The sequence below is a fragment of the Platichthys flesus genome, chromosome 12, assembly GCF_949316205.1.
Source record: "Platichthys flesus chromosome 12, fPlaFle2.1, whole genome shotgun sequence".
Taxonomy (NCBI): Eukaryota; Metazoa; Chordata; class Actinopteri; order Pleuronectiformes; family Pleuronectidae; genus Platichthys; species Platichthys flesus.
This window is the reverse complement of record NC_084956.1, coordinates 20,254,180-20,281,540: the sequence shown is the minus strand read 5'-3', so window position 1 is coordinate 20,281,540 and position 27,361 is coordinate 20,254,180. Positions and strand designations below refer to the sequence as shown.

General features: G+C 39.9%; 3 protein-coding genes across 3 annotated transcripts; 1 reads left to right on the top strand and 2 right to left on the bottom strand.

Annotated features, from left to right (window-relative positions):
* Positions 1 to 1,298: 1,298 nt before the first annotated feature.
* Positions 1,299 to 17,703, bottom strand: papolg (poly(A) polymerase gamma). Its single transcript, XM_062400713.1, has 24 exons — positions 17,361 to 17,703; positions 16,434 to 16,598; positions 16,023 to 16,089; positions 15,785 to 15,866; positions 13,151 to 13,260; positions 12,700 to 12,753; positions 11,858 to 11,969; positions 11,068 to 11,157; positions 9,496 to 9,634; positions 9,281 to 9,353; positions 7,837 to 7,957; positions 7,577 to 7,661; positions 6,912 to 6,965; positions 6,641 to 6,760; positions 6,242 to 6,351; positions 5,958 to 6,079; positions 5,677 to 5,834; positions 5,489 to 5,589; positions 4,814 to 4,992; positions 4,639 to 4,722; positions 4,484 to 4,543; positions 4,285 to 4,388; positions 4,080 to 4,180; positions 1,299 to 3,551 (listed from the first exon to the last, which is right to left on the bottom strand). The coding sequence occupies exons 1-24, from the start codon at positions 17,375 to 17,377 to the stop codon at positions 3,376 to 3,378; spliced, it is 2,484 nt and encodes an 827-aa protein (XP_062256697.1). The 5' UTR covers positions 17,378 to 17,703; the 3' UTR covers positions 1,299 to 3,375.
* A 641-nt stretch (positions 17,704 to 18,344) lies between these two features.
* On the top strand, positions 18,345 to 22,686 carry LOC133966029 (3-hydroxyanthranilate 3,4-dioxygenase-like). The gene is made up of 10 exons (XM_062400715.1): positions 18,345 to 18,571; positions 18,770 to 18,848; positions 19,614 to 19,697; positions 19,819 to 19,925; positions 20,024 to 20,113; positions 20,203 to 20,246; positions 20,352 to 20,497; positions 21,853 to 21,921; positions 22,034 to 22,116; positions 22,202 to 22,686. The coding sequence occupies exons 1-10, from the start codon at positions 18,483 to 18,485 to the stop codon at positions 22,272 to 22,274; spliced, it is 864 nt and encodes a 287-aa protein (XP_062256699.1). The 5' UTR covers positions 18,345 to 18,482; the 3' UTR covers positions 22,275 to 22,686.
* Positions 22,687 to 22,873: 187 nt separating this feature from the next.
* LOC133966030 (transmembrane protein 229B-like) lies at positions 22,874 to 25,788 on the bottom strand. The gene is made up of 2 exons (XM_062400717.1): positions 25,605 to 25,788; positions 22,874 to 24,344 (listed from the first exon to the last, which is right to left on the bottom strand). The coding sequence occupies exons 1-2, from the start codon at positions 25,654 to 25,656 to the stop codon at positions 23,860 to 23,862; spliced, it is 537 nt and encodes a 178-aa protein (XP_062256701.1). The 5' UTR covers positions 25,657 to 25,788; the 3' UTR covers positions 22,874 to 23,859.
* Between the last annotated feature and the right edge of the window lie 1,573 nt (positions 25,789 to 27,361).

Here is a 27,361-nt window from a genome sequence, read left to right as displayed (position 1 = left end):
AGTATGCACAATGTCTTCGTGTTCTTTCACTAGACATCAGCGTTTCAATAACTGAAAACACCTATCAGCCTAAAAGTCAAAAGGCTCATATTTCTTGTTTAATATGGAAAAAATGTGACACATATGTAACTATAACATATTTCTTTATAGAAATAAAAACATTTTTTTTCTCTTAATCTCCAAAACCCAAAGTGCATTAAAACACCATCCACACACACAGATTCAAGATTCAAGATTTTTATTGTCAATGCACAACAATAACATTAAGCAGTCGCTGGCAGTGAAATGCTTGAGTCTCGAAAAGGGACGGTGAATTGTAAATATGTGGATCAGATCAATTCCTGAAAGCAGATCTATTGTATATAATACAATTGTTACTAGTCAAATTTCCATTTCCATTTCCAAATCCCATCTCAAAACTCATCTTTTTAAACTGGCATATTCAGACTGAATGTCTTTCGTTGTATTTTGTATTATCTCTGCCTTGATATGTTACCTTGAGGGATCTGAAATGTGCATATAAATAAAATGTATTATAATTTTGTAGGTCTTTCTGTGGAAGAAAAATCTAGCAGGTTGTTCACTATAAAAGGCAAGGGTCCTGCTTGGTCTGGTCTAATAACTGGATCCTGTCAGTAAAGGTAGTTGGTACCAGTTATTCGTTCACATTCCATAAAGCAAGATCACACAGTCACCTTGTTAGAGGTTCATCAAGGAGAACTTTTCATATGATTGTAATCTGATTCAAATTCAACGGTTTTTTTTTATCCACTGGAAATAATGGAATTAACCCAGATACTGATATAGATTTTATTTAGAAATGATTTGCTCCTATCAAGCATTTCGAGAAAGGCCAATCATAGGAGACAAAGGAGAGTCTCAGTGCAGATCTTATCGCAAACACAAACATAATCTATAATAGCCTTGTAATAGCTTACAAATTACCTAAAAGAGTTTATCACTGAGTTTATCTGAGCTGCTGTCTGCAGCACTGATACTAGATCCTGGACCACACCAGAGAAGAGCCCGAGTCAATTAACCAGATTGAAGGTGACCTGACTAATCTGCAGCCTCAACCAGAGTTTTTAGCAACAACCACTTAATATGCTTAACTTGAGTATTAAAACAAAAAAATCAGTATCCAGAGCTATAAAAAAATGTTCTTAGTGACCCATAAGAGACGTTAACACCTTCTCCTCACATCAAACACAACATCAATTAAAACATCATCTTCGTCATGGGATCAAACATGGCCACGCAGCGTTAAATATATGCAACAAAAACTCAAGACTCCAGAGTAGTTTTTTTAGGGGTTTAATTGCTGTACGGATTCTTTAAAGGAAGTGATAAACACATACAAAAATACATTTTAGAAACAAACGACTAAATGACCTGTTTAGTTAAATGTTTCTGAAGAGTGAAACATGTCTGAAAGAGTGGTGTAGATTTCAATCAAAAAAGACCTACCTACAATGAATGCTATTAAAAAAAAGATCACATGGTACAAATATGCAAATATAAATAAAGTGATAAGAAAACCCCCGGTAATGAAGAATATGTCTTTTGAAAAAGAAAAAAAAAATGAAAAAACAGAAAGAAAAAAAAATCTGATCTCTGTACATTTAGTTCGAGAAACTGATGCTGGAAAAAAAGAGCCTGTGTCCCAACTCTCTACCTGCTCCGATGACGAGGGCGCTTCTTTAGCATCACTTTACACTTTGTTGTATACATATAACCTCTGTGCTGAGGACCAACACAAAGAAACCCAGCTTCAGACCGTAAAGATGGAGGGTCGGGGGCCAATGGCAGGAAGACGTTGTCTCCTGACCCCCTGCCACTCGCCCCCAGCCGTGGCCCCAGGAGATGCCTTTTAAGAACCTCCACAGGAGGCGCAGAGAGTTAACACCCAAAAAACGAAGGGAATTCCGTCTCTCTCCAACATGTAAACCGCCTATGCATGCACACACCGGCACAACTCATCAAAAAAGCTTTGAACCATTTTTCCCCTACAAAGCACCACACAACTCTTTCATGGACGCGGAACACGGAAAATTGCCAGGACTTTGCTGCATCTGTACGAAGTGCCGCTAGCAAACAGACCCTGGTGAAGAGGCGGTGGTGGGTAAGATGGTGGGGTGAGAGGGGGGAGGCAGGGGGGGAAGATGTGTTAGTTAGCCTTCCTTATGGTCCAGAGGATCACTCTGGGCGACATTATGTCAATCACAGATACAAACACAAAACTAACACTCGTTAACGTTTTCACTCACTTTGCGTGAGGCACATATCTGACATCGGGTTTTTAACACACCATGAAAAGTAAGAAGAAAACCCATCAAACTTTACTTCTAACCCCAGACCAACAGCAGGTATGACAGTGCCACCAGAGCTACTGAGCAGAAGGATCAGCGAAGCGTTCTGATATGGTTCTTCCAATGCTTGGCGCTAATCCCTCGAATGACAGAAAAGCTTCACTTCCAGAAAATGCACAACATTTCCCGTAGTTGTGAGAACGATTTTCTTGCTCTAGCACCTGAGAAGCATCGACGTCACTGGGCATCTATGATCACCTACACACAGCAAGTCAACACTAACCGCAGGCCCTCTCTGGGTTGTCATGGTAGCCCAAAGAGGCACGGTTGTGATTTCTGTTTAAGGTAAAACACTCGATTAATCCTCCCCAACGACTGTATCCAAACCTATACAATGTTTACAAAAAAATATCCAGGGCTGGAGACATTTTTTTTTTTGGACAAGCAGTAGAGAAAAACAAGAAATTACAATTTTTTTAACTTTTTTTTTCCTTTTTAGATAAAACTACAATAGAATGGTCAAAAGACTTAAGTGATCTTTTGCTTCTTTTTTTTTAAGACAAAAAAAGTTATGTACATCAACATTTACTGTACAGGTTTCTGTTTGGGAGAGAAGAGCGAGAGAAAAAAGAAAATCAGCGTACACCAATGTGTGTAGCAAGGGTTGATAACTGTTTGTGGTCGTTTTTAAAATATGTTAACTGAGAGAAAAGGGGAAATGATCAGAAGAGCAGCTCGTTTTTAACCACTGAGGGAGAAGACAAGTAAAAAAAAAAAACTGTTGCTTTAGATCTCATGTAAAATTACTCCATAAAGTTGTGTAAGATGCCCTCTGGTGGTGAGTTTGACAGAGGGCGCAGACAACATTGACCAAATCACCTATCCACAAGCAAATCTGTAATCTCTGAGGGTGTGGCGTGAGTGTCCGTCCTGCTGCTTCACTCTTGAGACTGACCCATCGGAACGCACTCCCTGTCCCCGTGTGAAGTCGTCTCCTTGGTGTTTGCCTGAACTGTAAAGCCCCACCTCTGTGTGTGTGTGTAAATCCAGTCTGTTGGTGGTCAGTTCAAGCGATGTGGATTCTGGCCTTCTCAGTTTCTTTCAGCCTCTTGGCCTGCTCCTCCAGGGAGGGGGAGTGGGGTCTCTTGGAGGCTGCACCGTTTAGTGGGTCTGCTCCTCTGCTCACTAATGTAGGGATGGAGCTGCCTACAGGGGGCACCACGTGTTTTGAGGTCACATTTTCTACAGAGAGAAACCGAAAAACATTGGTCATGTGGACAACTGGTTTTAACATTTAATTCAATTTATGACTAATCCTTGAAAAAGTACAATTCTAAAGTTTGCACACAGTTACTGAGATAACACTCCCTTCTACCAGGTCTGCAGGATACCTAGTTTGACTTTGGGGAGGCGTAAGCTTAACTCAGCAATCCCTTGTGACAGTTACCTATAATGCCCTTCTCAGCATAGGTCTGCAACATTGATACAAATTATAAAAATAAAATTTTTATCGGAGAAGCAGTATGGTGACTGTTGTTTAACATTACATCTTATTGAGGCATATTTCAGTCATCTTTTCATAATCACTTATAATCATACTTGTTTTGTTGATAAAGACTATAATGTCTAATCAGGTGTAATAAAATACTGCTTATGTGAGCAACATAAGCAGGTGCCCCCATGAACTAGATTTAGACCAAGTCTTGTTCTCCAATATTAGAGAAAGATGACTTCAGTTACAAAGACTGATGGTTTAAAACAGATACTCACTCGAGCCAATGACAGGAATGGACATGCCTTTCTCTTCCGTGGCAGGAGCAGCGTCAGGGGTGAGGGTGCCCTCAAACATTGGGGGCTTAGGAGGTGTGATGCTGCAGGAAATTGGAAGGTACGAGTACATTTAATTAAGTCAGACAGATAATTAAAAAACTGTTCCACTGGCATGTTGGTGCAAGAATAAAAAAAAGATTCTCACTTGTGGCGGTTGAGGGCCAATTTAATTGAATTCTTCACGACACGACAACTGTTGCTGGCTGGGAGGGGCGAGGAGGCGTCTGGCAGCTCCATGCTGGGAAGTCTCTGCACTCACAAAGAACAAGGTTAATTAGTCAATAACTTCCTACTTTGTATGTCAGTGTGAGATAGAGCTGATGGTTGAACAAATAAGTTGCTACCTGTGTTCTTGAGGTATCAATGGTTGGAATGGCCTTAGCCTTAGATCCAGCAAGTGGAGTCTAATTTTGAGGAGACAACATGCAAGTAAATACATTAATTGTCTTTCCATCTTTCCATAAACAGTTAACCAAGGTAGATTGTAGATGACACCTACAGTATCGGCTCCATCTCCATGTACACTGGAGTCAGAGGATGGTGGATATGGCTCCTTAAATATAGAGTCATCAACAGGCACCACCTGCAGCAAAAACAATGACCGCATCCCGTTTAGTTAAAATCCCAACACATTCATGTTGACACCTGTCCTGAACTTGGAACACTCTCCTGACCTCTGTGTCTTTTGGCCTCTTGGCCAGGTCCTCTTGTGTAGGCGATGGTGGTCTATTGGCAGGAGCTTCAATGATGGAGTCGTCCAGCCCATTGGGCTCCTCTTTGGGGCTGCTGGCGTCATTGGGCTCCTCACTGCTGCTGGCTTGTGGGGAGGCTGGCTTCGCTTTACCCACAGGCTCTTCACAATGAGGAACACACAGAAGGGAAGAAATTAGATGAGGGAGTATTATTCAAATCTCTGGTATCCAGTTAAAGAACATGAATCAATACAGTTCTCTAGATTTGTATTTGTGTTTCTGCAGGTGTCAATTAAGTGACATTTTAGATAATTAATATCACTTATTGACAACTGCTTGATAATTTTATGAAAAGTAACATCTCTGTAAAGTATGACAGGAGTATGAAGGAATACGATTAAATGAACTGTGACGTTATTCAAATTTACACAAAAGCTTGTTTCTAGGTCAATAATTCAGATTTTTACATTTTAGACTGTAGACTTTTTCAGACCCCATGGAAACCCTGATTACTGTATGTATGTACATGGTGGACTGCAAAGTAGCCTAAATATGATATGACCATACAATCTGCAAATATCGAAAAAACAACAGACCACAGGAAGAATTTTTTCTATGTAACAATACTTTCTTTGTAGTAGTCGCTGTAAAACTCACTTGAGCCAATGACAGGGATAGACATGCCCTGGTCATCAGCAGCTGCTGCGGCACTGGGTGCTGGAGAGCCTTCCTCAAAAAGCTGCTTGGGAGGGCTGACACTGAAAAAAGGAAGATTATTATAAGCATCAACACAGGATAAGCAGAATAACAGGAAGGGAAAAGCACAAGTCAGAAATATAACATACCTGTCATCGGTGTCGGAGGCAGGTTTGGAGGGTTTTTCGGGTGGGGAGCTGAAGGGAGTCCCTGAGTCTGTGTCTCTGGAGCTGTCCAGATGACTGCTGTCCAGAGAGATGCGCTTCGAGCTCCCACCGTTAGAGCTGCGGTTCAACTCTGCCATGCTCTGCATGAAGGGGAGAGGGGGATTAGAGACAATTTAACAAGAGGCAAAATATTAAGACAAAATCCCTGGTGTATTGAAAAATGATAATAGATTTGTCCCGACGTGCTGAGGTAGATATCTCACCCTCTTCTTCTTCTGCACCATTTCAGGAGGAAGATACTGATGGAGCTGTTTCTTCTTTACATGTGTGGCTTCAATCTTCATCCCATCCTTCAGCATGTTGATGTTGTTGGCTTGTCTGTACACTACAGAGAACATCACAGGTCACATTCAGGTTCGCTGAACATTTTTACACGTCACACTTTCTTGATAAGTGTGCTAGCCATTTCATCTACTTTGACAGCTTGGAACTGGAGCACTTCCTCTTGCTGGGTGACAACTCAAGTATTAACGAAAAGAGGACGTACCAGTGTCTGTGAAGGACTGGATGTCGTACGTCAGGTCAATGTTCACACTCTCTGCATTCTCCACTTTCTTGAAGATAATCCCGATGAACCACATCGATACAAAGTCGTTCCTGTTGCAGAAAAACAAGAGGTTTCAAATTAAAACTTTTATTCACTTGTTTATTTCATGCTAATTGCAGACCAAAGTAATAATTATGTTCGTTTTGCTCCAACAAGTCTAGAAATGAAAACACTGAATATCATGTGTCTGTCTGAAGACCTTTGACAACAATGGAGTTCTGGACTCACTGACTTGCACGAGGAGCATGCGCACGCACACAAATCTTTCCTATTCCAGAACTTTCTCTGTGTATAGTGTGTGAAGCGTGTGTTTGTATGCTTGGATACAAGTACACTCACTCGTTGCGGTTTTCTTTGGACCCGGGGAAGGACTGTGGGTTGACGTGAGCCAAGGTGATGTACTCGTTCCTCTCCAGGTTTCCAACCAGAACACGGATCTTTGACTCAACCAGACCGATCCTGAGGAAAAACATCAGGATTTTCACATGAGTGAGATGGAAATGAGTTACATTCACAGTAGTAATGTACAGACAGTTGCACCACTGTGCCAGTCGGCACATTAAGCACGATAAGGAATTTGTCGACCTACTAGAAATCCAGTGACACTCACCATTCTAAGTGGTTTTCTTCTGTGGATGCGCTGGCAGTCAGAACTATATAATGCCTGCAGCACAAAACAGAAAATCAACATTTAAGAAACATTTGCTGGATCCTACTCAGATGTATAGTGAAAACATGTCATAACAGTCAGTATTTGATGCAGAACTGCTGTGCTGGTAAAAAGATCTTGTGACCGCTTTTCACCTTTACTGGGCTGCAGGATTCATCAATCTTGGCTCACATGTACATACTTTTGATTGTGCAGTTTGTTGTTACATGGTGGAACAAAAACCATGACCACACCAGTGCTCCTTTGACTCACAAAGCTCCAATTGGGGAGTATAAGCTCCTAAAGAACCTGTCCTAGAACTTAGCTGTGGTAACTGAGGTGTGTGTGTGTTTGAGAAGAGCTTGCATAAACAAAATGAGTCGATCCAACTCTAGCAACCACAGTCAGGATGAGTCAAATCTGCAGAGTCTTCAAAATGTGAAAACAATGAGGTGGTTAGAAAAAAAAACAACGCAAATAAACTGTTTCCTTCAAAACTGCTAATGTGAGCCAGGCAGTTTCTTTCAACATAGTGTTACTTGATACAGCTCTGCATGTTTTACTTATGATTTGGTCAGTAAAAAGTTCCTCCCATCCATCGTTCATCTGACAAATTCAATACCTACTTGTATTTCTGGAAAAAGTTGGGTGGCTCGAAGAGTTTAGGCCATTCTGCTTTTCCCTGAAGAATCTCATCTGTGATGCTTAGGCCTGTTCATGATAAACACATGGACAAATTTGTAAGGCTTGACAATTCAACATTACTCAGTGACTGTACCATTATCAGACTTTGGCCAAAACTTGTTTTACGAGAACACAAACACATGGTTATAAGGTATGAATTCAATTTCTTTGAGTGCCGTTTCACATATGCATGCTGATTTACCGTATTTGAACTCCTCGCTCATGATGGTGCGTGTTGATGTGGACACATTGTACGTGGAGTTCTGCTGGGGATAGGCAGGCGTGATGATGGGCATCAAGTGGTATCTGTCAGACGGGTTCACCTACAAACAGGGGAGCAAGATTGGTTTCACAGCAGGAAATTGGCCTTCATGAGCACTGTACCCCAGTGCCACACTCCCAATCCCAACCATGCACTGTACATCCCAATTCACGTTACTTTCTTAAAGTTGCCCTCCTCAATTAATGCAAAGGAGGAGGAATCAAATCAATATTTTTGAGGTTCCCTCTCTTAAATCATCTGGGATTACTGATGAAGGCTGCGCAGCTGATCATCCATATTTAGCTGAACTGCTACTTAGTACTTATAATATGCCATACCAGCCGTAGAATGCGTGAATAGTCTGCAGTGTTAGTACCATTAGATTCACCCATTGTATTTTAGTGTCGTACAGTATAATCATAAATAATACATGTTCACATTGAGCCTCAACCAATTCAAAAAAAAAAAAAAAAAAAAAACTGTATACAGACAGATCCCAAGTAAGATGTACTTCCATATAAAAACAAAAAAATTAAGTATATTTCATCGGGAAAATGTCTCAGTACATAGTATAAACAGAGGGGGAGAAATAAAAAATAGAATTTTCTGCCCAATGCATAGTGATAGTTGGCTCTACTGTGACTCAACGGAAATGACAACAATAGACAATTAAAATGTGTTTATTGCTGAAGGGACACAACAAACATGACACAGCAATTTTAATGACGAGAATTGTTTTCAGTTTATGCAATAGACAAATTGGTTTGGGTAAATTTGATATAAAAAAAAAAAGTCAAAACATATATAAAGGGATGTCCGACCTAGAAAACAAACATTCAGACTGAGAGTCTCTCCTGCTCTTTGACTAGGAGCACATTAAATAAGACTTGATGACATAAAGAGGGTTTAGGGAAAAGTCAAGAAGACAAAAGAAGAGCAAGCTCTTAACAAGTATTTACTGCAGTGCACACAGTACTATTATTAACCTGTTCACACAGGTATTTGACTATTGGACTAATGCATTTTAACTGATGGGATGTGTCTGTCTGATAAAGACGTCCACGTGTGAAGTCTTCCTAGCCCGAGTTGCTCTGGGGAAGCGTCCTCCGAGCAGACTTAAGAGCATTGGAACTCATGAAGGGGGGACCCGATTAATGTCGTGGTCACATGAGGACAGAGGAATAAGGAGAGATGAAATAAGAGACAATACATGTAGCTGTACTCATTTCTGTTGAGCCAACTTTGAAAAAGAATAAACAAACTTTTAACAATTTAGCAGATATTACTGTATTACCTGTGTCTTGTAGAAATACACATAACAGGGGCATACAACATAGCAACATAGCAACAAGATGCGGAAAGGAATCACTTATGTCATACTCACTCTGGGATCCCACACTGGTAAATTCAGGTTACTGTCCTCAGGCTGTTTCAGTAGAACAGGATTTGGCCACTCCCTGAACAATGAATCACAAATGTAGTTAATCAAATTGTGGATTTTGAATTCCATCACCTGTGACTGCAGAAGGATGTGCAATACTGCCATCAAGTGGCACAGGACAAAAATAAAGTGAGATTTGTAAAGAGCCACATTCTCACCATTTTGAGAAAACCAAGAAGAACTTGTGCACGAGCGTGGCGGCTACAGCGTTAGGGTAGAGCTGACAGGTCCTGGCAACCAGCATGGCCCACGACACTCCACCCAGAAACCCCAACATGTTGGAGTAGATCCCACGACCTACAGTCACATGAGAGATCACGACAAGCCTATGGTTTAACCTATCATGCTGGAGTAAATGTAGATTCTCTTTAAGCATTCTCCCTGTACCTCAACTGACACCAGGTATGAAATCTCTTGGGAAGGTAAAGGCTTGATTTACAGGACAAAAGGAAGTGAGTCTCTCATTAAGAAACCATAACAGGAAAATCTGCCTTTCCTTTTGTAACAGAAATGGTTCACGCTGGATCTAGTGTAACTGTGGAAACTAGACCCGGTTAAAGCAGACTCTTGTTTTTGGAAAAGGAAAGGATAGTGAAGACGGGGACTGAAAAAAAAAAGAAAACGTATCTCCCAGTGAAATAGCAGTGTCATACAAGTAGAAGACAGACATTTAAAGAGGATGTGTTGTGACAAGAGCTGATGCTGGTGTCTGTGTGTTGTAAAGAAAATCATGTGCTTATGTATATAATATTATATATCTGTCGTGAGTGTCTAATTCCACACACACTCCCTTCTCTTCAAGCAGTACACCAAGGTCAGGTCATTGATAAAGGACCAACCAAAAGTACATTGAAACTATGCTTAGCGACTTTCAGAACTTCAACTCTTTTGCGTATTTCACCAGTGGCAAGACAATGTGATTTAGGAATGCATACTTCAGGCTTAACTATCAAATGGGATGCAAACACCTACATGTAACAGAATGACTGCAATTCTAGCCATTCATGGATGTGCTGTTGGAATGGTGACGCAAGTAGAGGAAGATATATGGGGATTTTGTGGAAGACATCTTCAGTATTGGGGGGGAGGGGGGTGACAATTGCTCATGTTACCGTTTGTATATCGTTTGCATATATATTGTCTCTTTCTTGTCTACTCGATGCATCAAGTCTACAGTAAAATATTCTGCATGAGACATTAGCTGCTGCCTGAGTTCTCCTTTCACCAGCTTCCAATACTGCTCCGTCTGCTGCACCCGGCTGCTCCACCTCTCGTCTGACTAATACAGCGGATTTGTTGCTGTTGTGAATGCGCCTGTGCAGAAAACCTCCCACTGTGTTGTGCATGTCTAAAAGGCAAACCCTGGGTAAACTCTGGACCCAATTCTCCATAGTTTAGCCGCAAATCATGTCTGATAACATCTATAGACTATAATGAAGATTATGACTATCATTAATTGAAATAATGGAGTTACCCAAAAATGAAATGAGTGATGTTATCAAAAATACACTGAATCGGAACACCTGGAGAAGGTTGAGATAAATGTGTTAGTCTTTTTTTTAGGGAATTTATATTTTAAGTTATAACAACTGTTTTTGATCTGCAAAACTGATGATGGCGTAGAGTTCATAATGCCGAAGATAGGTTGAAAAGGACTCTTTGATGAAATAACATGCAGTTAAGTAGAAAAGAAGATGTGAAAGTATCTGAAATGTTTTGAATTCACTTACGTTTCGCCCACAGTTTGATGGCTCTCAATGTCAGCCTGAAGTTTTCTTTGTTTGGCACCAGGTACAAAATTTCATCTGTCACTCTACAGCCTGGAAGTAAACAAATTAAGAATGTCGGGATTAACCGATTTTACCATAACTTAAAAACCGTAAGAAATCTAAAAACTACGATATCTAAATATGGTGTCCTGCCTCTCGTGGGCCATGTTTTGTGTTTGTGTGTGTGAGCCGCTGAAAAGTTAGTTGAGAAGAGGGAACTGCTTTAACAGTCTTATTTCCACAACACTGGCCTTTCGGTTTTTGACCAGCTCCAGCTTACAAGCTGACACAAACACAGGTTAGGCTATAAAAACTAACTGGAAATAATAGTTGATAATTATTTAAGGTTCATTAGGTATATTATTAGCTATATATTGCTTGTTGTTTCTTATCCTTCTAAAGTATTGATAATCATGAAAACCGTTAAACCTCGATATTTCCTCTGACTATAATCGTGACATCAAAGTTTTTTATCGTGACATCTCTTAAACAAAAGATAAATCTCAAACAAGCATCACACCAGTGTTTCCCAAACATTCATTTATTTGTGGCAACCCACACTTAAGTTTTTTAACAGTTCAAATGGGTCAAATCATTTTTCATTTCATTAAAACGTTACATTGAAATGTGCGTGTTAATTCACAATTTGATATGGTTCACGTTTCAGATTTAGTCATATATCTGCCAAATGTGGTGTATAACAAACAATTATTGTACTTATGTACACGTTCACTGTGGAAAAGAAACGTACCATTAAGGCTGCGAATACACCTAATGTCCAAGTTTCTCAGGATGGAGTCTCCCCTTAGGTCCAGGTTGTCTGGAATGGACTGCAAGGCCAGTCTGGCAAAGAGCAGGTCAATCTGCTCAGACGGAGATAGAAAGTAGGTATTGGAGATGGTTCAAGATATAATCTTATAATTTTGTCTATCATGTTAAGATTTACTACTTTAAAGGAAGCAACACATTGGAAGAGCAGTCATGTTGATTTTCATCTCGGTCACATCATTAGATATCGTGTCTTCTCTCTTGGAGTTTTCACAGATCTGGAATTCAAACTTGGCACCAACCTGTGTCCACTATTTCCTTTATTGTCCGAAAAAACTTTATATTTATTTAAATTTGACCAAAATAAAGCATTATGATCTAAACCATTATTCTTTACAAGGCTTCTGTAGTAGGTAATATTTAAAGTTCACTACACTAGATACTGAAAACAGGGCCTAAAAAACAACACAAAATAATTTCATTGGTGAGTAGTCTGTGTTAAGTATAGCCATGTGGTGAAGTCAGTACTAGGTCAGGGCCAAGTAACTGAGGTCCCTGTAACGTTTGACAACTGAAACATAATCACTGTCTTTCAATCCAGGTCACAACTGATCAAAAGTGGAAGAAATTCCTTCAAGCAGGCTTGAGATATCAGGAGGCCAAAAATATATATTTTGAAGTCACTGTGACCTTGATCTCTCCTGAGATATCGTGTTCACAGGAATGGGACGGACAGATGACCTGAAAACATAAAGCCGCCGGGCCACTTGCTGTTGCTGGCGTGGAGGCTTAACAAAATGCAATAGGTATATCTCAGTAACTTACCTCTATTCCATCAAATTTGAACTTTATCACTGGTACAAAAGCATCCTCGACAGCCTTAACAAAAAGAGACAGACAATATCAAAATCAAATCTTGGACAAGACAGTAGAATTCTTAAATTCTAAATGTTTCAAAGTTAGACTCAACCATACAGACATAGTCCAGCAATGTAAAAAAGGCTACATATAGTTGTTAATTCGCAGGAGAGTGAACAAGGGAGCATGGCTTTCTCCCCTGGGAACAGTGATGCAAGTGATGTCATCCTGTACACTGAAACCTTTGAATTTACATGATCACGACTTTAAGGCTCAGATAAAACAAGAGCTTCTTTATTGGGTTAACGTCCAATATTGCAGTCACTCTCTAAATTAATTAAGGTAACATTGAAGCCTACAGATACATTTGTTTGTTGCCTTTTGCTATAATGAGATTGTTGAAAAAGACTTGACTTACCCTCAAGTCTTTGATTTCTTCATGCTGTTTAAATTTCTCAAAAAAAGACTGGAAAAAGTCAGTTCTCTCTACATGACGTGGAGCCACACACAAGGCATCAATATCAGCTCCTGTAATAGACAGTAACGTTTATCAGTATAATCTGTGTTGCTCAGTAGGTTGATGACTTCAATAACAATCTGATAAATAGACTAAGCAAGGCGGCGACATTCAAGGTTAAAGATTGTGTAAGTAAACAACTTTTGGCATTTAGAAAGTAGAGGAGATAAAAGAAAGCACAGAAACTTTAGTGTTTGACAAAGATCACTCGGATTCAACCCCAGACTGCTTTAGACAGTCTCACCCAATGAACTGACAAGACACACAAATGAGGCCTGAGTTTTCTCAACACTGATGATTTCTGTTAAACTCTGTAAAAACGCAGGATAAAGTGAAGACATTTTACGATGTCTTCACAGAAGAGGTGACTGTAAATCTTCCTTCTGTTGCCCTGATATGTCCATGCCATCAAACATATTTTAAACTAAGCTTCAGCAGACAATAAATCAATCTTGAATTATACACAATGTCTTCAAAATAGATAAGATAAATTTAGATTATGAAATCAAAAGTATTGGTCTTCAGTATGGTTGCATTAACCAGATATATTTTTTCTCTAGAATAAATAGGAAATTATGAAATGTTAGACACAAGATGGTCAAGTGGCACAATTTGGAAAGGGAGATCAATTACTTTTGAAACTTCATGAATGCATACAATGCCTCTTTATCATTCTCGATTATGTTATGTCCACTTCAACCTGCTACATTTGCAAAGTGGCTCTTCTTCACAATAGAAGGTTGTGTATGTTGTTTTAGTAGAGACAACTGTCCATAACAAAATTCTATTATTTGTATAACGCAATGTCACAACATGCGCTATCTCAAGGAATTACATGGTAAGGTTGAGACCTAATTATGCCTGAACAACATTAAAACAACTTAATATCTTTGTCTTTGGCGGAATACAAAAAACGAATAACAGCGTAGTTATTATCAGTGACCTGTTTTTCTGTTTCTGTTGATAGCCAACTCAATGAATATGAAATAATGAGTTTACTGCATCCTATAGAAATAACATGTTACACAGGCTAAGGGCTTCATGAAGAAAATCAAATAAAAATTGATAAATGGGAATATTGATTTCTTTAAATTGTGTTTAAGCGCCTGTTCTTGATCTCCAGTGAGAAGTTTGCAATGCTTTACAGCACTACTTTACACACCCTACTATAAGTTAATTTTCAAGTTGTAGTTGTTTTAGGCAGGCAGCTATATCATTAAAGCTGCACTGAATTCCAGATAATCTCTTTACATTCTCTAGGGGCTTTATGTGAGACTGCAAATGTCCAAGTAAGAGCCTCTGGAGGATCCCCGCAAGCCTCTAGTAAAAACGCAAGAAATCCATTCTTAATGACGTTTTTGAACGCTATGCAAACATTTTAAGGAATTCAATTATCCCAGGATGAAAAAGCTGTGCAATACATGTAGAGAACCCCCACTGAAATGTAAAATTCTTTGGTGATAAAGACCGATGGCGATGTAGTGTAAACAAAAACATGTGGTCTCCATAGAATAATTAATTTGTTCGCCCTGCCTCTTGCATGCTGGGCCCTCCTGAATACTTTGAAGATTTCAGTAATGTTGTAAATGTGTCTGAGTGGACAATTTCCAGGAACTTTTTATATGTGAAAGGCAAACCCCAGAGAGTGTTCACACCCCATTGTGCGGAAACATTTTCTAGAGTTTGTGTCTGAAAACAGCTTAGGCAAAGTTTAAAATTAAATTCAGAATCAGCAGGTAGCCAGTATTTTTAGGGAATTTCATATTTTTGTCACCAAAAATCTCTGATAAGCACATCACTTAAAACAGCAGCAAATAATTCAGTTGTGGTGTATCTGTGAAACACAACTGAAATTCTCAGTTCATTATGTTGGCCTACACATATTGTATCCACAGATATTATACATCGAATGCATCAGCAGCTTTCCTTTTGTTTACTGTAACTCGGCAGTTCACAACCTTCACAGTTGTGATATAAATAGGTTCAAACATTTGAATGGAACACAGGTAATTTCACACCTGTTTTATCAAAAAGTGCAACTGGCTAAAATAAACAAAGCATCCGAAACTGATGAGGGGTTATATTGCTGAAGTAAATATATATCAATCATCTTGGTAGCTGAACATCTAAATTTAAAATTATTGCGTTTGTTATTTGACGCAAGGTGTTAAGCAGGCCCACTTTCACACCAATGCCTTCAGCCTATAGTGAGCCAGTGTTGCTGCTGCTTTCAAACCCTAAAAATGCTCTTTTCAAAAACACTCAATAGCAGATGAATATGACAATGCCAGCCTTGTGCTTCAGTTTGTTCAGAGTGAACTGAGCAGATCAAAAACAACGATTCACGCCTGCTTAGACAGGGTCAAATAGAGTGTGGCATTAATGTCCTGTTCCATCTGTCTCTTCGCTCCGTTAAAAAGGCAAACATAGCAAAGTTTCTTAGTGTTTCTTCAACAAATTACAGGTATTGAATAGGGATTGGATTGTTGTCCGTTGAAAAAAGGAATTTCATATTTAAATAAAAACTACACATACCTTTTGTATGTACTCCAAGACGGTACGAACCGAATGTAAATATCTTGCCTCCAACACAGCTAATGGCTGATGGTGGGAGATTCTGTTGAAGAGAGTAGCATATACAATGAAATCAGCGTTTGAGTTGTTTGATTTCACATTCTCTGATTGGACAGTCGCCATTGATGACTCAACAATTTATCATATACCGCCAATTAAATGTACAAAAAAAAAAAATCGACATAAGAACAGAGCTTACCTTTAATTCACTGATCTCTGAGATCCATTCTTTGACAAAGTTGTTCAACTTCCCAAGAACTGCAAGTCTGCAAGGAAATACAATTAGCTGGTGCTTATTTTATAATCCACGCCTTTAATTTATCAGACAATGACTCTGCAAATATTTACCATAACAAATTCAGCTGTCTTAAATGTCAAAACATTAAGGAATATACATTTAATTACAACAATGGCATGCATGTGTATATTAGAACACAGCAGAAAACAGCAGGCGGACAATAAATACAATACATGCTGCTGTGAATGTTTTTCTGAGACTGTGCATCCCTTTCATGTGCAGTTGCACCTGCAGCTCAGAGCTGCAGAGTCGAGAATCCTACTAAACGTGACAAGTCAAACATACAATTTAAAACATGACACGCTTCCTCACCTATGGTTCAATTCCTCTTCATCTTCAAATACCCCAAAAGGTTTCATAGCATCGCAGAGTTTCTTGGTGTACTGGTGGTCGATATCACGTGGAGGAGCAAGGCTAATGGCAGAGGTGATGCCATAGTGTTTCTGAGGCTGCTGCTGCTGCCCACCAGGCATGGTGCTGCGAGGGAACATGGCAAAACACGACATGAAGTCTACTCAACAAAGATACTTGACGCTACTACGTCGACCGATTCGTCTCACGGTTTCATTCAGTCACGAGTGGTGAAAAATATGAGAAATTACCCTTATTTACCAGGTTGTTGCTAACGTCGAATGAGGAAGATTGTCAGTGTTTGGTAGTTTATGTTCCTCCCATTCCAATTGCCGCGAAACCATGTGTAAACACGAAGCTACACGATATCACAGCAACGTGCTTATATTACTGAAACAACTATCTCAACACTGACTCTACATTTGTGTGGAAAACCAAACTCGAATCACACATTTACCATGGAATGTATTGACGTGTTTGAAATGTGCCGCTGTTCCACCTCGGCTGGTGGCGAGAACATGTTAGCCAAGATGCTACAAACAGGCTGGTTGCGCTAACAAATTAGCTAATTTAGCATGTTAGCACACGTTAGCTTGCCGCTAGGGAAGAAATGGTGAAATCAGTGACTCGCATTCCGACCAAAGCGACTACACAGTTGACGTTTATCAAAGAGAAGGACCACGCGTGAATTTGCTCGTTTTGTTGGGTGCATTTATAGAAAAGCTACCCAGCAGGAAACGAGCGAGCTAGCCCACCAACCGCGGCTGGAGGCCTTGTTTAGTTGTTGTGACAGTTGGCTAGCATTAGCTTTTAGCCTATTCTTCAGGACTCTGTAAAACGCGAACAACATTGTCGATGAGTGAAGAATGTGCCACATGCGGGACTTACCTCGACACCTCTTTCATGACACACTACAAAGCCTGCCCCGTTTCCAGCTGCGGACCCGTGGAAAACCTAGAGAGGCAGCAAGTGGAAATGAAAACAGCCTCGACCTGATTACAACAATGGTCACTTTCCAGAGAACGTTCAAACCTTCCCACTGAACCGGAATCACTTCTTATAAGAAGAAAACTGACATAACCCTAGAAGAATATTCATTTCTAACTCTGCCGCAGAGCGCACAGGGTTTTATCAGCTAAAAATAAGTTGAGCTGCTGTTAAGACTTTTTTAATTATTCAAAACTACAAATGTAACTGCGCTTTTTTCTAGTCGGGGATACGTCTGCGTGCTGCGCGCCCAGCATCCACCGATAGGGGGCGCCTTGTCATCACACACACGTCACGTGACCAGAGAGGAGGCCTTGAGGCTGCCTGTGCGCAGCAGAGATTATTAGCACACACGCATAGGTTCTGAATGGCGGACACAGCTCACACACGGGTAGTCTGTAGGAGGAAAACACCACACACATCAACACATTATCCACTCATTAGTTTCTCAATGAAGGAGCGTGGAAATTCAGGCACATTTCTTTATAGAGTCGGTGAGTTTGGCTGAGCTATTACTGGCTATTTGTTGTTAGAATGTGACGACACAAGAGTTTATAGTACATTTCAAGCTGCAGAGCTCCAGCTGCTCTCCTCAAAACTCTTGAGCCACGTAAAGTGTGCGGCCATCACTACAGGTATATTTACGAATCAAACTGAAAGTCGTTATTTCAAAAGGGGTTCTTGTTAAATAGTGCAATAAAAATAACAGGCTTCATTTGTGACATAGTGACACGTTACTTTGGGAATGTAAAGATTTGAAAGATATGCTAAGACTATCATGGTTGTGTAAAGATAAATGCAATCAATATACAGAGCATTGTTTTCATCTGTGTAAAATAAAGCCTTTAAGACTGTGCAAACAACCTTTCACCTGTTTGGGAGACAGAGCTCCTCCCCACTTGTTCTACAGCCACTTCTGTATTTTGGACTTTAGTTTCAGTCACATTGTTTGAACTAGATAGAGGAGGAGAGACTGGCCAGAGACCCTTGACACAACAGCACAAAGCCGATCACTTTAACAAAATGAGTAACAGTCCTCTTCTTGTGAATGTGGAAAAATGGATTGCACAGAACCAGAATGATTTTCTGCCGCCAGTGTGCAACAAGCTCATGTGAGTAAAAACCTTCAATGTTTTTATAGTACCCACATGGTAACATGTGTGAGTTCCTCTTTGCGACAACTTGATAAGTGATGTGATGAGCCCTCTGCATTTTATTTGACACAATACGTGCTGCACTGACAAATCAACAAGTAACTTCCACTGATTATTTGAGGACATGTGAGTAAATGATGGTCTTTAATTCCTCAGGCACTTTCTTCAGCTGAATATCATGTTTGTCGGCGGTCCAAACAGCAGGAAGGATTATCACATAGAAGAAGGAGAGGAGGTGAGAGGATGGGACTGATATATTCTGTAAGAGGTCTTCATTCCTCTACAGATAAGTGTGTCAGCAGCAGTGTTGATGCCTCCTGACTTAAACCAAGAAAAATTCACTCAAAATTTATAAACCTCAGCTTAATGTGTGAGCACGCCTCCCGTTAACTTCCAATCTTTGAGAGCGAGTAGGCGAATAAATCCGAGCCCCTTCTCGGTTTTATATATACTTAGTGAGTACCCATGTGTGAACACTTAGCTACATGCTATGAGAACAATGTCCAATGAACAATCACATCCGAAGAAAAAATAGCTTGAACATGTTTAAAATGTGCTACTATTCAATCTCAGCTGCTGGCTAATAACTGATACCCGAGATATACAAACAGAAGTGCTGACAAATTAACTAATGTAGCCAACATTTGCTGACCACTGCCGAAGAACTGGTTTGACTCTTTAGAGTTTGACATTTTTAGTTGAGCCTAACAAAGGGGGGACGGGCTGTGGCTCAGGGGGTAGAGTGGTTGGACGAACAGCACAAATGACCGCACTTTCTGTGTATCTTCTCTCTCATTAAGTTTTTTTTTTTTTTTTAAATGCTAAGTGTAAGTGGAGTCCGTTTTCTTTTCACCCTGGTTCGCCTTTCCTAAATTCTTATGGCTTCTCCACATCTTACCTTGACCTTGTGATGTATTCAACTGGCGTCAAGGAATAATGGTTATAGGGAAGAAGACTTAAATTAAATGCCATTCTTCTTTTGTCTCCCTGTTTGAAATAGTTGTTCTACCAGCTGAAGGGAGACATGTGTCTGAAAGTGATTGAAAACGGCAAACACAAGGATGTGCACATCAGAGAGGGAGAGGTGAGCTCTAACGTTTCCTATGGCTTTGGATTTTATTGTAATAAAAACAAACTTTGGTCACTTTTACAAACCAAAATGTATGTTATTAACTCACTGTCATTCATTCTTTTCTCATCTGTAGATGTTCCTGCTGCCGGCTCGGATACCCCACTCCCCACAGAGACTGGCCAACACTGTGGGGCTGGTGGTGGAGAGGAGACGACTGCTGACTGAGACTGACTGCTTGAGGTTCTCCTCTCTTCTCTTCTCTTCTCTTCTCTTCTTTATCTTGTCCTCTTTTCTCTTCTCATCTCTCCTCATCTTTGACTGTGTTTCAATGTTTTCAGGTACCATGTGGACAACACCACTGACATCCTGTTTGAGAAATGGTTTTACTGTCAGAATCTTGGAACCCAACTGGTGCCAATAATCAAAGAGTAAAGACGTCCTTCATCCTTCACACTCACAAACCATCAGATCACTTTGACATGTTTGGCTACAGTTGTTGCTAACTTTTTATTTGCAGATTCTTTTTATCAGACCAGTACAAAACAGGAAAACCTGATCCGGGTAAGTTGAGTTTAAGTTTCTTTGGATTCCTGTTATTTTGAACAAGGTATCGAGATATCTAGTCTGATCCCTTTAAAGTTTGTACTGGTGTCGTTTGATGAACAGATGAAGTCTTCAGGCAGCCTCCCTTCCAGATGAACACCATGAACGTGATGTTGCCTTTCAGCTTCAAAGATTGGCTGGACAAGCAGAGGCCTTCGCTGGCCAGTGGCAGGCCCGTCGACATGTTCGGAGCTCAGTTTGAGACAGAGGTAGGTTTTCAACCTAAATTCTTTTTTAGCACAACACATTTTTAGACTATTTCCCCTAACCCTACTTTTGTTTGGCGAGTGTTAAACATTCAAGATTAATGATATGAAAGAAGTGTTAAGTTTTTATATATTTGCATTTCTCTCAAAGTAAGATATAAAATGTGTGCAGTAGAAAAACGCATCTTGCCAATAGTAGCAACACTTTTAAACAAGATAAAGCCCTAACTTAATCTTGAATAAAACTATGGAATCAACTTTATAATTTCCCAGATTCGTATAATGTCAACGTGACCTTTGACCACCAGTTCCTTGAGGGTGCCTGAAATACTACATTTACTAGGGTAAACATGTGTTGAGAGGTCAAAGTTACCTTGACTTTTGACCATCAAACTCTTTTCAAGTCATCCAGTGTGAAATGAGCAATTGGGCGGATGTAATAAGTCTAATCAGCTCATCTGTTCTAAATTTGAAGAGATTTCTTCATTCTGATTTTATTAGATTAGGTTCAAGACACACATAAACACATAAACATAATTTGTGAGGCCACTTTGACCTTGAACTTTGACCCTTGGCTACCAAAATGAAACCCTAATCCTTTTATCCAGGAGAATGTTTTTGATTTATGTGAAAGGGGCTTTGTGAGGCCCCTGCAACCTTAAACTAATCAGTTAATTTTTGAGTCCAAATAATGGTTTGTGGATTGGTAAAAGAGGGGAGTTGATTTTTTATTTTAACCACATTGTTATTGGATAAAACAGCAGTTCTCCTCAATAACAGCAGTATTAACTCCATAGCACTATCTGACAGTTGGGCACCAGATTTGGTAATGGGTTAGGGTTAGGTAAACTTGCCCTGACAAGGGGCAAGTTTTAAAGGAAACCTGAAAGTGAAGTAGAGGAGTGGCAGTTATGGCATTCAACTGCTTGTGGAAATCCCATTTGACTATAGAGCATAATACATGAACATATGCAACAGAGGGTTTCATCGTAAATATAGAAACATTTAAGAACTTGAAGGGAACTAGGAGAGTGCATACCTGTACCAAGGCTAACACCCTGTGTCACCATGTTAGAGAAAGCGGAAAAAAATCCTGGATCTGCCCATTTAGCTGGATCTGCTCCTTTTGGGTTCCTACATGGGTCATTCCCCACCCGCTATAGAATTTCAAGGAGATTTGATTCAGTATATTTTGTGTAATCCTGCCAACAAACAAATAAACCAACGCTGATGAAAAGTGAATCTCTTTCGCAGAGGTAAGGAGACAGAATAGTCAGTGAGATGAATAAATGCCTTGTTCTGTGGTGATGACAGTGATGGAGAAAATGCTTTAACTCTCTTATTTATGACCCAAACAGGTGATGGTGTTTGGACCTGGCCTGACAGAGACAACAGTACCACAGAGTGACGTGTGGATTTGGCAGATGGTACGTTTTCTAAAAGTTCACTCGCCTTGTAAGAGGGATGTATCACTATAAAATCTCATCCTCCTCTAACTTTTTCTTTCCTTCCTTCACCTTCTCTCCGTGTCTCTCTCAGGAAGGATCCTCCAAAGTGACCATGAATGAGCTGGAGGCAACTCTTACTGCAGGAGACAGTTTACTTATTCCTGAACAGAGCAAGTGAGTCTGCATGAACAATTATGGCAAACCTAGGTCCCATGATACTTGATATATGAAAAACTTTAAATGGCTTCTTCTTCTCTAGGTACCAGTGGCAGAGAGAGGACAGGACTGTTGCCCTGTTGGTGGTTCAAAACCCTGAGCGGAAAAGACCATGACCTGCCAATTCACAAACACCCATTAAATATACATGAGATTTCTTAGGAGGGGAGCAAAACCCTTATTCATTATAAATACATGTGATTGGACAGGAACAACTAGATCTTTCAGTAGAACATGAAGTAGATTGTGTTACTTCATGTTCAACCATGTAAATCATGCATTCATGTGTTTCTATATGAACCTTGACCCGTCTGAGAGTTAATAGTCACAAGAAGTTATTGCAACTGAAACGTTGTTGCGGTTCAAAGGTTTTAAAACACCTCAGTTTTTGCTCCATACTCTTATAGACATCCACAAAGGTAATTTTTCTCAATGTACAGAAGCAACAGAACAAATAAAAAGATTGTGATTTATATCATAAATGTGATTAAAAAAGCCACAACACTATTAAACAAGTTCCAACATGTATTTTGCACTTGTAGTTTGATTTGCTTTCACCTTAAGTCCAGTTCTTCCTAAAGCAGCTCCATGAGGTCCATGCCTGGACACTGAGCTGCTGTTCATCATGTTTTCTGTCAGTATGTTGCTGTAGAATTAAGCTCTGACTAGAAATAAACAGTACTTCCTGTATTGTGCTAATAATACATCACACAGCTTATTGACACAAGCAGAATTTTTAATTTGCTTTAACCTTCAAAGCTTGATTTACATCCAATAGGGCAAAAATCGGTAAATGAATCGTTTAATTTGATCACTGAAATGGTCTGTTTTCAGGAAATGTACAACATTTTCTGTTCACCTATTTTATTCAACCACGGGCAGTTTGCCACTGACCTTGGTACCATTACAGTTTTTTTTAACTTGATCATTTAAAATGGGAAAATTATATTTTATTATATTTGAAAGCAATACATTTGACATCTGATATTTTGGGAAATGTACCCATTCACTCCCAAGATTGTGTATAAAGATAGACGACATGATAGTTCTCTGAAAATGAAGCCAAAGCATATTGATTGCTCCCTAGTGGCTGGCTGAAGTGCAGGTAATAACCCCCCCGCCCCATGCTAGTGGACAGGACATGGATTGAAATTAAAAGTCAAAGTAAACATCAATATATTTTTCTCAAGAGGATTTCTGTCAGTTTTGTTTTCTTTTACAGCTAAGTTTGGTTTTATTACTTATTTCAATGCTATAAAAATGGGTTGCAAGGTCATGATTGACAACTGAGACTGACTCAAGATCAGTCAAGTGTGTGTATCGGTGGGACTTAAAGCCGTGGCTCCATCCCCTGATCTCTAATGCACAGACTCCAAATGGCTCCAAATGACAAGATGGTGGCGTTTGTATCTGTGATAGTTTAGCATCAGTTCTAAATAGTGGGAAGAAGTGGTCTATGGTTTGGTCACAGGTTGTTATCTTAGCGTAATGGCGGCAGGCAGCTAGGATTATGGAAGAGAATGGATATAGAAACTTGGGGTCATGTCATCTTTGTGACTTTTCTAAGCAACCAGTGAACACTAACCAGCTAAAGACAATCCAACAGACCACCCATAAACAGTTGTCCCTTTGATATCCTAAAACATTGTCCATAAATGTTTTCTTGTCTTTGAAAGGACACTATTCCAGACAGTTACCAGTTCAGTTGTGCAGTCTTATCCGCAGAGTGTTCTTGATCACATGCTGCTCTGCTATAAAAGCTGCCACAGCCCAGGGCACAGCGTACTCCAGCGTCACCAGTCCTCTCAGGTTGTACCTATAACCAGAGTAGTCCCAGGGACAGGCCCCCAGCAACCCCAGCCCTGCTCCCCAGCTCAGCTCCCATAAGTAGATGAACAGGGTGTAGACCATCAGACGCACAGGCAGTGGCTTACGTTGAGCGAGCAGCCGTGCTCTCAGGCCCTCCATGAGGTAGATTGCAGTGGCGTACATGGGCAGCGCCCACAGGCTGCTGTGACCTGCCAGCTTCCTGTCTCTGGTGCTGCACCAGTCGAACACGGCAGTGAAGGCCACCTCACATAGGCAGCCGTGCAGCGCATAGACATAGAGACGGACCAGGGCAGAGAGAGGACGACTGGAGCCGCTGCCAAGTTGTTCTGCTGGGGATTCATTATCAACTCTGGTCCCTGTCACATGGAAACAGAATTATTGTGCAGTTTTTACACACTTGGAGTATTTTACAAGCCACTCCATTACTGACATAATTTTTTGATAGGCATTTGCAAAGATGCTTCCTAGTTTAGGCTGGGTAAAAGAGCAGTACAAAACGGTTTTCGCTGACAATTGCTGATGAATCTCTAAATTTTTTTCCTGATTAATTTGAGATACATTTATAAAAATATAATTGTGAGAAAATTTGGATGATGGAAGTTATGTGTTTCCCTGAAAATAGATATTTTTGGGCATAATAATAATCTTCTGCTTCTTGTTGTGGCCTATATTTTATGTCCTTGTATTGAAGAAAATCCTGTGACTTAAAGCAACGTGCAGTACAATGATATGAAGTTTGGATTTGTCACCACAGGTGAGTTTACGCTGGGATTTAGGGTGGATCAAGAAAGGCTGCAACATTTGCAAAACCTTTTTTTTTTACATAAGGCAGTACTACCTTTATTCACTTTACCTTTACAATAACTTTACCGTTATTGTTTCAAGCATATCTTCTCTATCTCTTCCTCTTTTATATCTTTCATCTTTCTTTTTTTCTTAATTTATTCTTTGTTAATATATAACTTATCATTATCTAATATCAGATTACATTGCCAATCATAAAATTCTCCCATATAATTAATCTTCTTGCATGGATGTGAAAAACAAATGTTCCCAGTGTATCTAATATCTGCTTCAGCATTTGTTTTTCCAACATGATTTTCAATATCAACCAACATAAGGTATGTTAACACTTTATTATGTACTAATAATAAGGTAATATGTATTTTTGAAAGAATCCATCTTTCACAGCATACATAGATGTTCTAACTTGTATTATCTTTCCAGTGTGATAGAGTTCTGTTTCTCCACAGGACACATGGCGCAGTGCACCTGCATGTGTTCTATTAGCCTGTTAATGTGGATTAACAGGCTAATAGCTCGGCTTAGCTCAGTTGAAGGCTAAGTGAATCTTCAACAGGTTTTCACTCTGAACTAGAAAATTGTGCAATTTTTCAAAGCTTATGAACACAGTTACTGTTATCAGTTTATCTCCTCAAAGTAGAACACAGTCAAAAACATTTACACAATGGCTCTGAATCCAATTCATCATTTTGCATGCTACAACTAGACAAAAATGCACATTAAGCCCTAAAGTGTGTCCTTGGCAGCCATTTATGAAGAATATCAAGTTTCATACAACTGAAATAACAGTAGAAAACAGTAGTAATTCTCACCTTGGTCGCAGCTACCTTGTGTTCTCCTTTTATTTAGTTTTATATTCTCCATCCCAGGGCAGCATATGGGTATCTGTGCCTTTGTAATCCCTCTGCTTCCCTAAGTGTGCGTAAGTGTACGAGTGGGTGTGAGTGTGGGTGAGTGTGTCTGTGTGTGATTGTGTGTTTGTGTGGGCTAAACATTAAGCTGCCCCATGTTATCAGAGTGAGACAGTGATGGCTCTGTCACAGGCTGAAGTTGTGAACTCAGGGAGAGACCCAGGAAGCAAACCTGGACCAGCTAAGAAAAATGTGTTTGTGTGTGTGTATGTGAGTGTGCATGCTTGCACTTGTGCGTGTTTGTGCACTACCAATTATATTATTGATCCGACAGTTACTACTTGAATGTTATCTTTTGAGCACACAGTAAGATTGCAAATAAATGCATCGATGTGTGCAGAGTTGCCATCGTCTTTATCACAGAAGCTCTTTATAATGCTGTATGTTTCATGTTGTGGGCCGACTGGGGAGTTATCAGTGAACAACAGTTGCTGGGTGTGTCACAGAAGCTGCTCAAAAATATACATTGAATAATCTGACTCTTACATTCCAACGGAACACAATAAAACTTGTACATTATATCCAGGTTTTAGCCATACTTGCAGTATCAATGGCTCAATGGATAACTGGCAGCCTCTGTGTCAACTACTCAATAGATAACGATGAGGTTTTTTAAAGAAATACATGGATATTAGACGTGCTACTGAGTGCTTGACTTTTCTTTCAGTTCATGCTAAGGCTCACATTTATTGTCAGTATCTTTTTAAATGATTGATGCATTCAATTAGAATCTTTTTGGAAAATACCCACGCTTCTTCTCAAGCCCCTACATCTGAATATAACTCCAAAATGTATAAACGTCATAATAATAGCATGCTAAGGCATTGAATAAGATAGGGATTGTGGTTAACGTTGCATGTCATTGCAGTATGAGCTCATGCTTCAGCTGTGTATCTCCTTACAGCTGCTAGCATGTCTGCAGACCATTAGTATTGTTACAATGTGCTTGTTTAAAACATTTTCCGATGTTGGTAGTCCATTTTTAAATAAAAGGAATATATTTTATTAAGCAAGTTTATTATAGGATTTATCTTCATACCCTAATACAGAAATAAGGTGTATACCTTGCTTGCACCACCACTAAGGATTCAGTCTATACTGCATACACACACTGTATTAATGTGGACACTCAGTTTCATATATGTACAGCATACAGTGTCATAAAGTATCTGTGAGAGCAGATGTCAATCCTATCATGGCGGCAATTCTGGGTTCTGTGTTTACCTAATCTTAACACTAATAAAACAGTTAGATTAATGGTGGACCTCTGGATCAGAGTCCAGTGTTTCTAGCAAACACACCTTTAGAGGGTGAAGGGGCGACTACACGACTGTGTGGGACTGTGTGTCACTGACCATAAAGTTAATCGAGCTTCCAAAGGTTAGCCCCCTCACGGTGATCTGGGCTGACTATGTGTACGTGCGTTTATTGTTGTGTAATGAGCGGTTGGCAAAGAAATGTTTGGGTAGGGAAATGACCCCCATCTATCTGAGAAAACCCAAAGCTGCTTCCCCTGGTGCTCTCAACAAGCCTGTCACTGTCAGTCATGACTCAGTATGGTGTGTTGAACTGAAAGGCCAGTGTCACCAGGTATTTTAGTTTACGGGTAGCTTTTTATTTACACTTCAGAGGGAGAACAGGCCAAAACAACAAACAAA

Bases quoted from the DNA above. Each gene is read 5' to 3' on its own strand.
- papolg (XM_062400713.1), bottom strand. The intron at 6,080-6,241 runs GTACGTCCTCTT...TGTTCTCTGTAG, and splicing joins CCAGTCCTTCACAGACACTG to TGTACAGACAAGCCAACAAC. The intron at 4,389-4,483 runs GTAGCAACTTAT...TTGTGAGTGCAG, and splicing joins TTGATACCTCAAGAACACAG to AGACTTCCCAGCATGGAGCT.
- LOC133966029 (XM_062400715.1), top strand. From the start codon at position 18,483: ATGAGTAACAGTCCTCTTCTTGTGAATGTGGAAAAATGGATTGCACAG. The intron at 18,572-18,769 runs GTGAGTAAAAAC...TTAATTCCTCAG, and splicing joins CCAGTGTGCAACAAGCTCAT to GCACTTTCTTCAGCTGAATA. The intron at 22,117-22,201 runs GTGAGTCTGCAT...CTTCTTCTCTAG, and splicing joins CTTATTCCTGAACAGAGCAA to GTACCAGTGGCAGAGAGAGG.
- LOC133966030 (XM_062400717.1), bottom strand. From the start codon at position 25,656: ATGGAGAATATAAAACTAAATAAAAGGAGAACACAAGGTAGCTGCGAC. The intron at 24,345-25,604 runs GTGAGAATTACT...TCCATGTGACAG, and splicing joins ACAAGGTAGCTGCGACCAAG to GGACCAGAGTTGATAATGAA.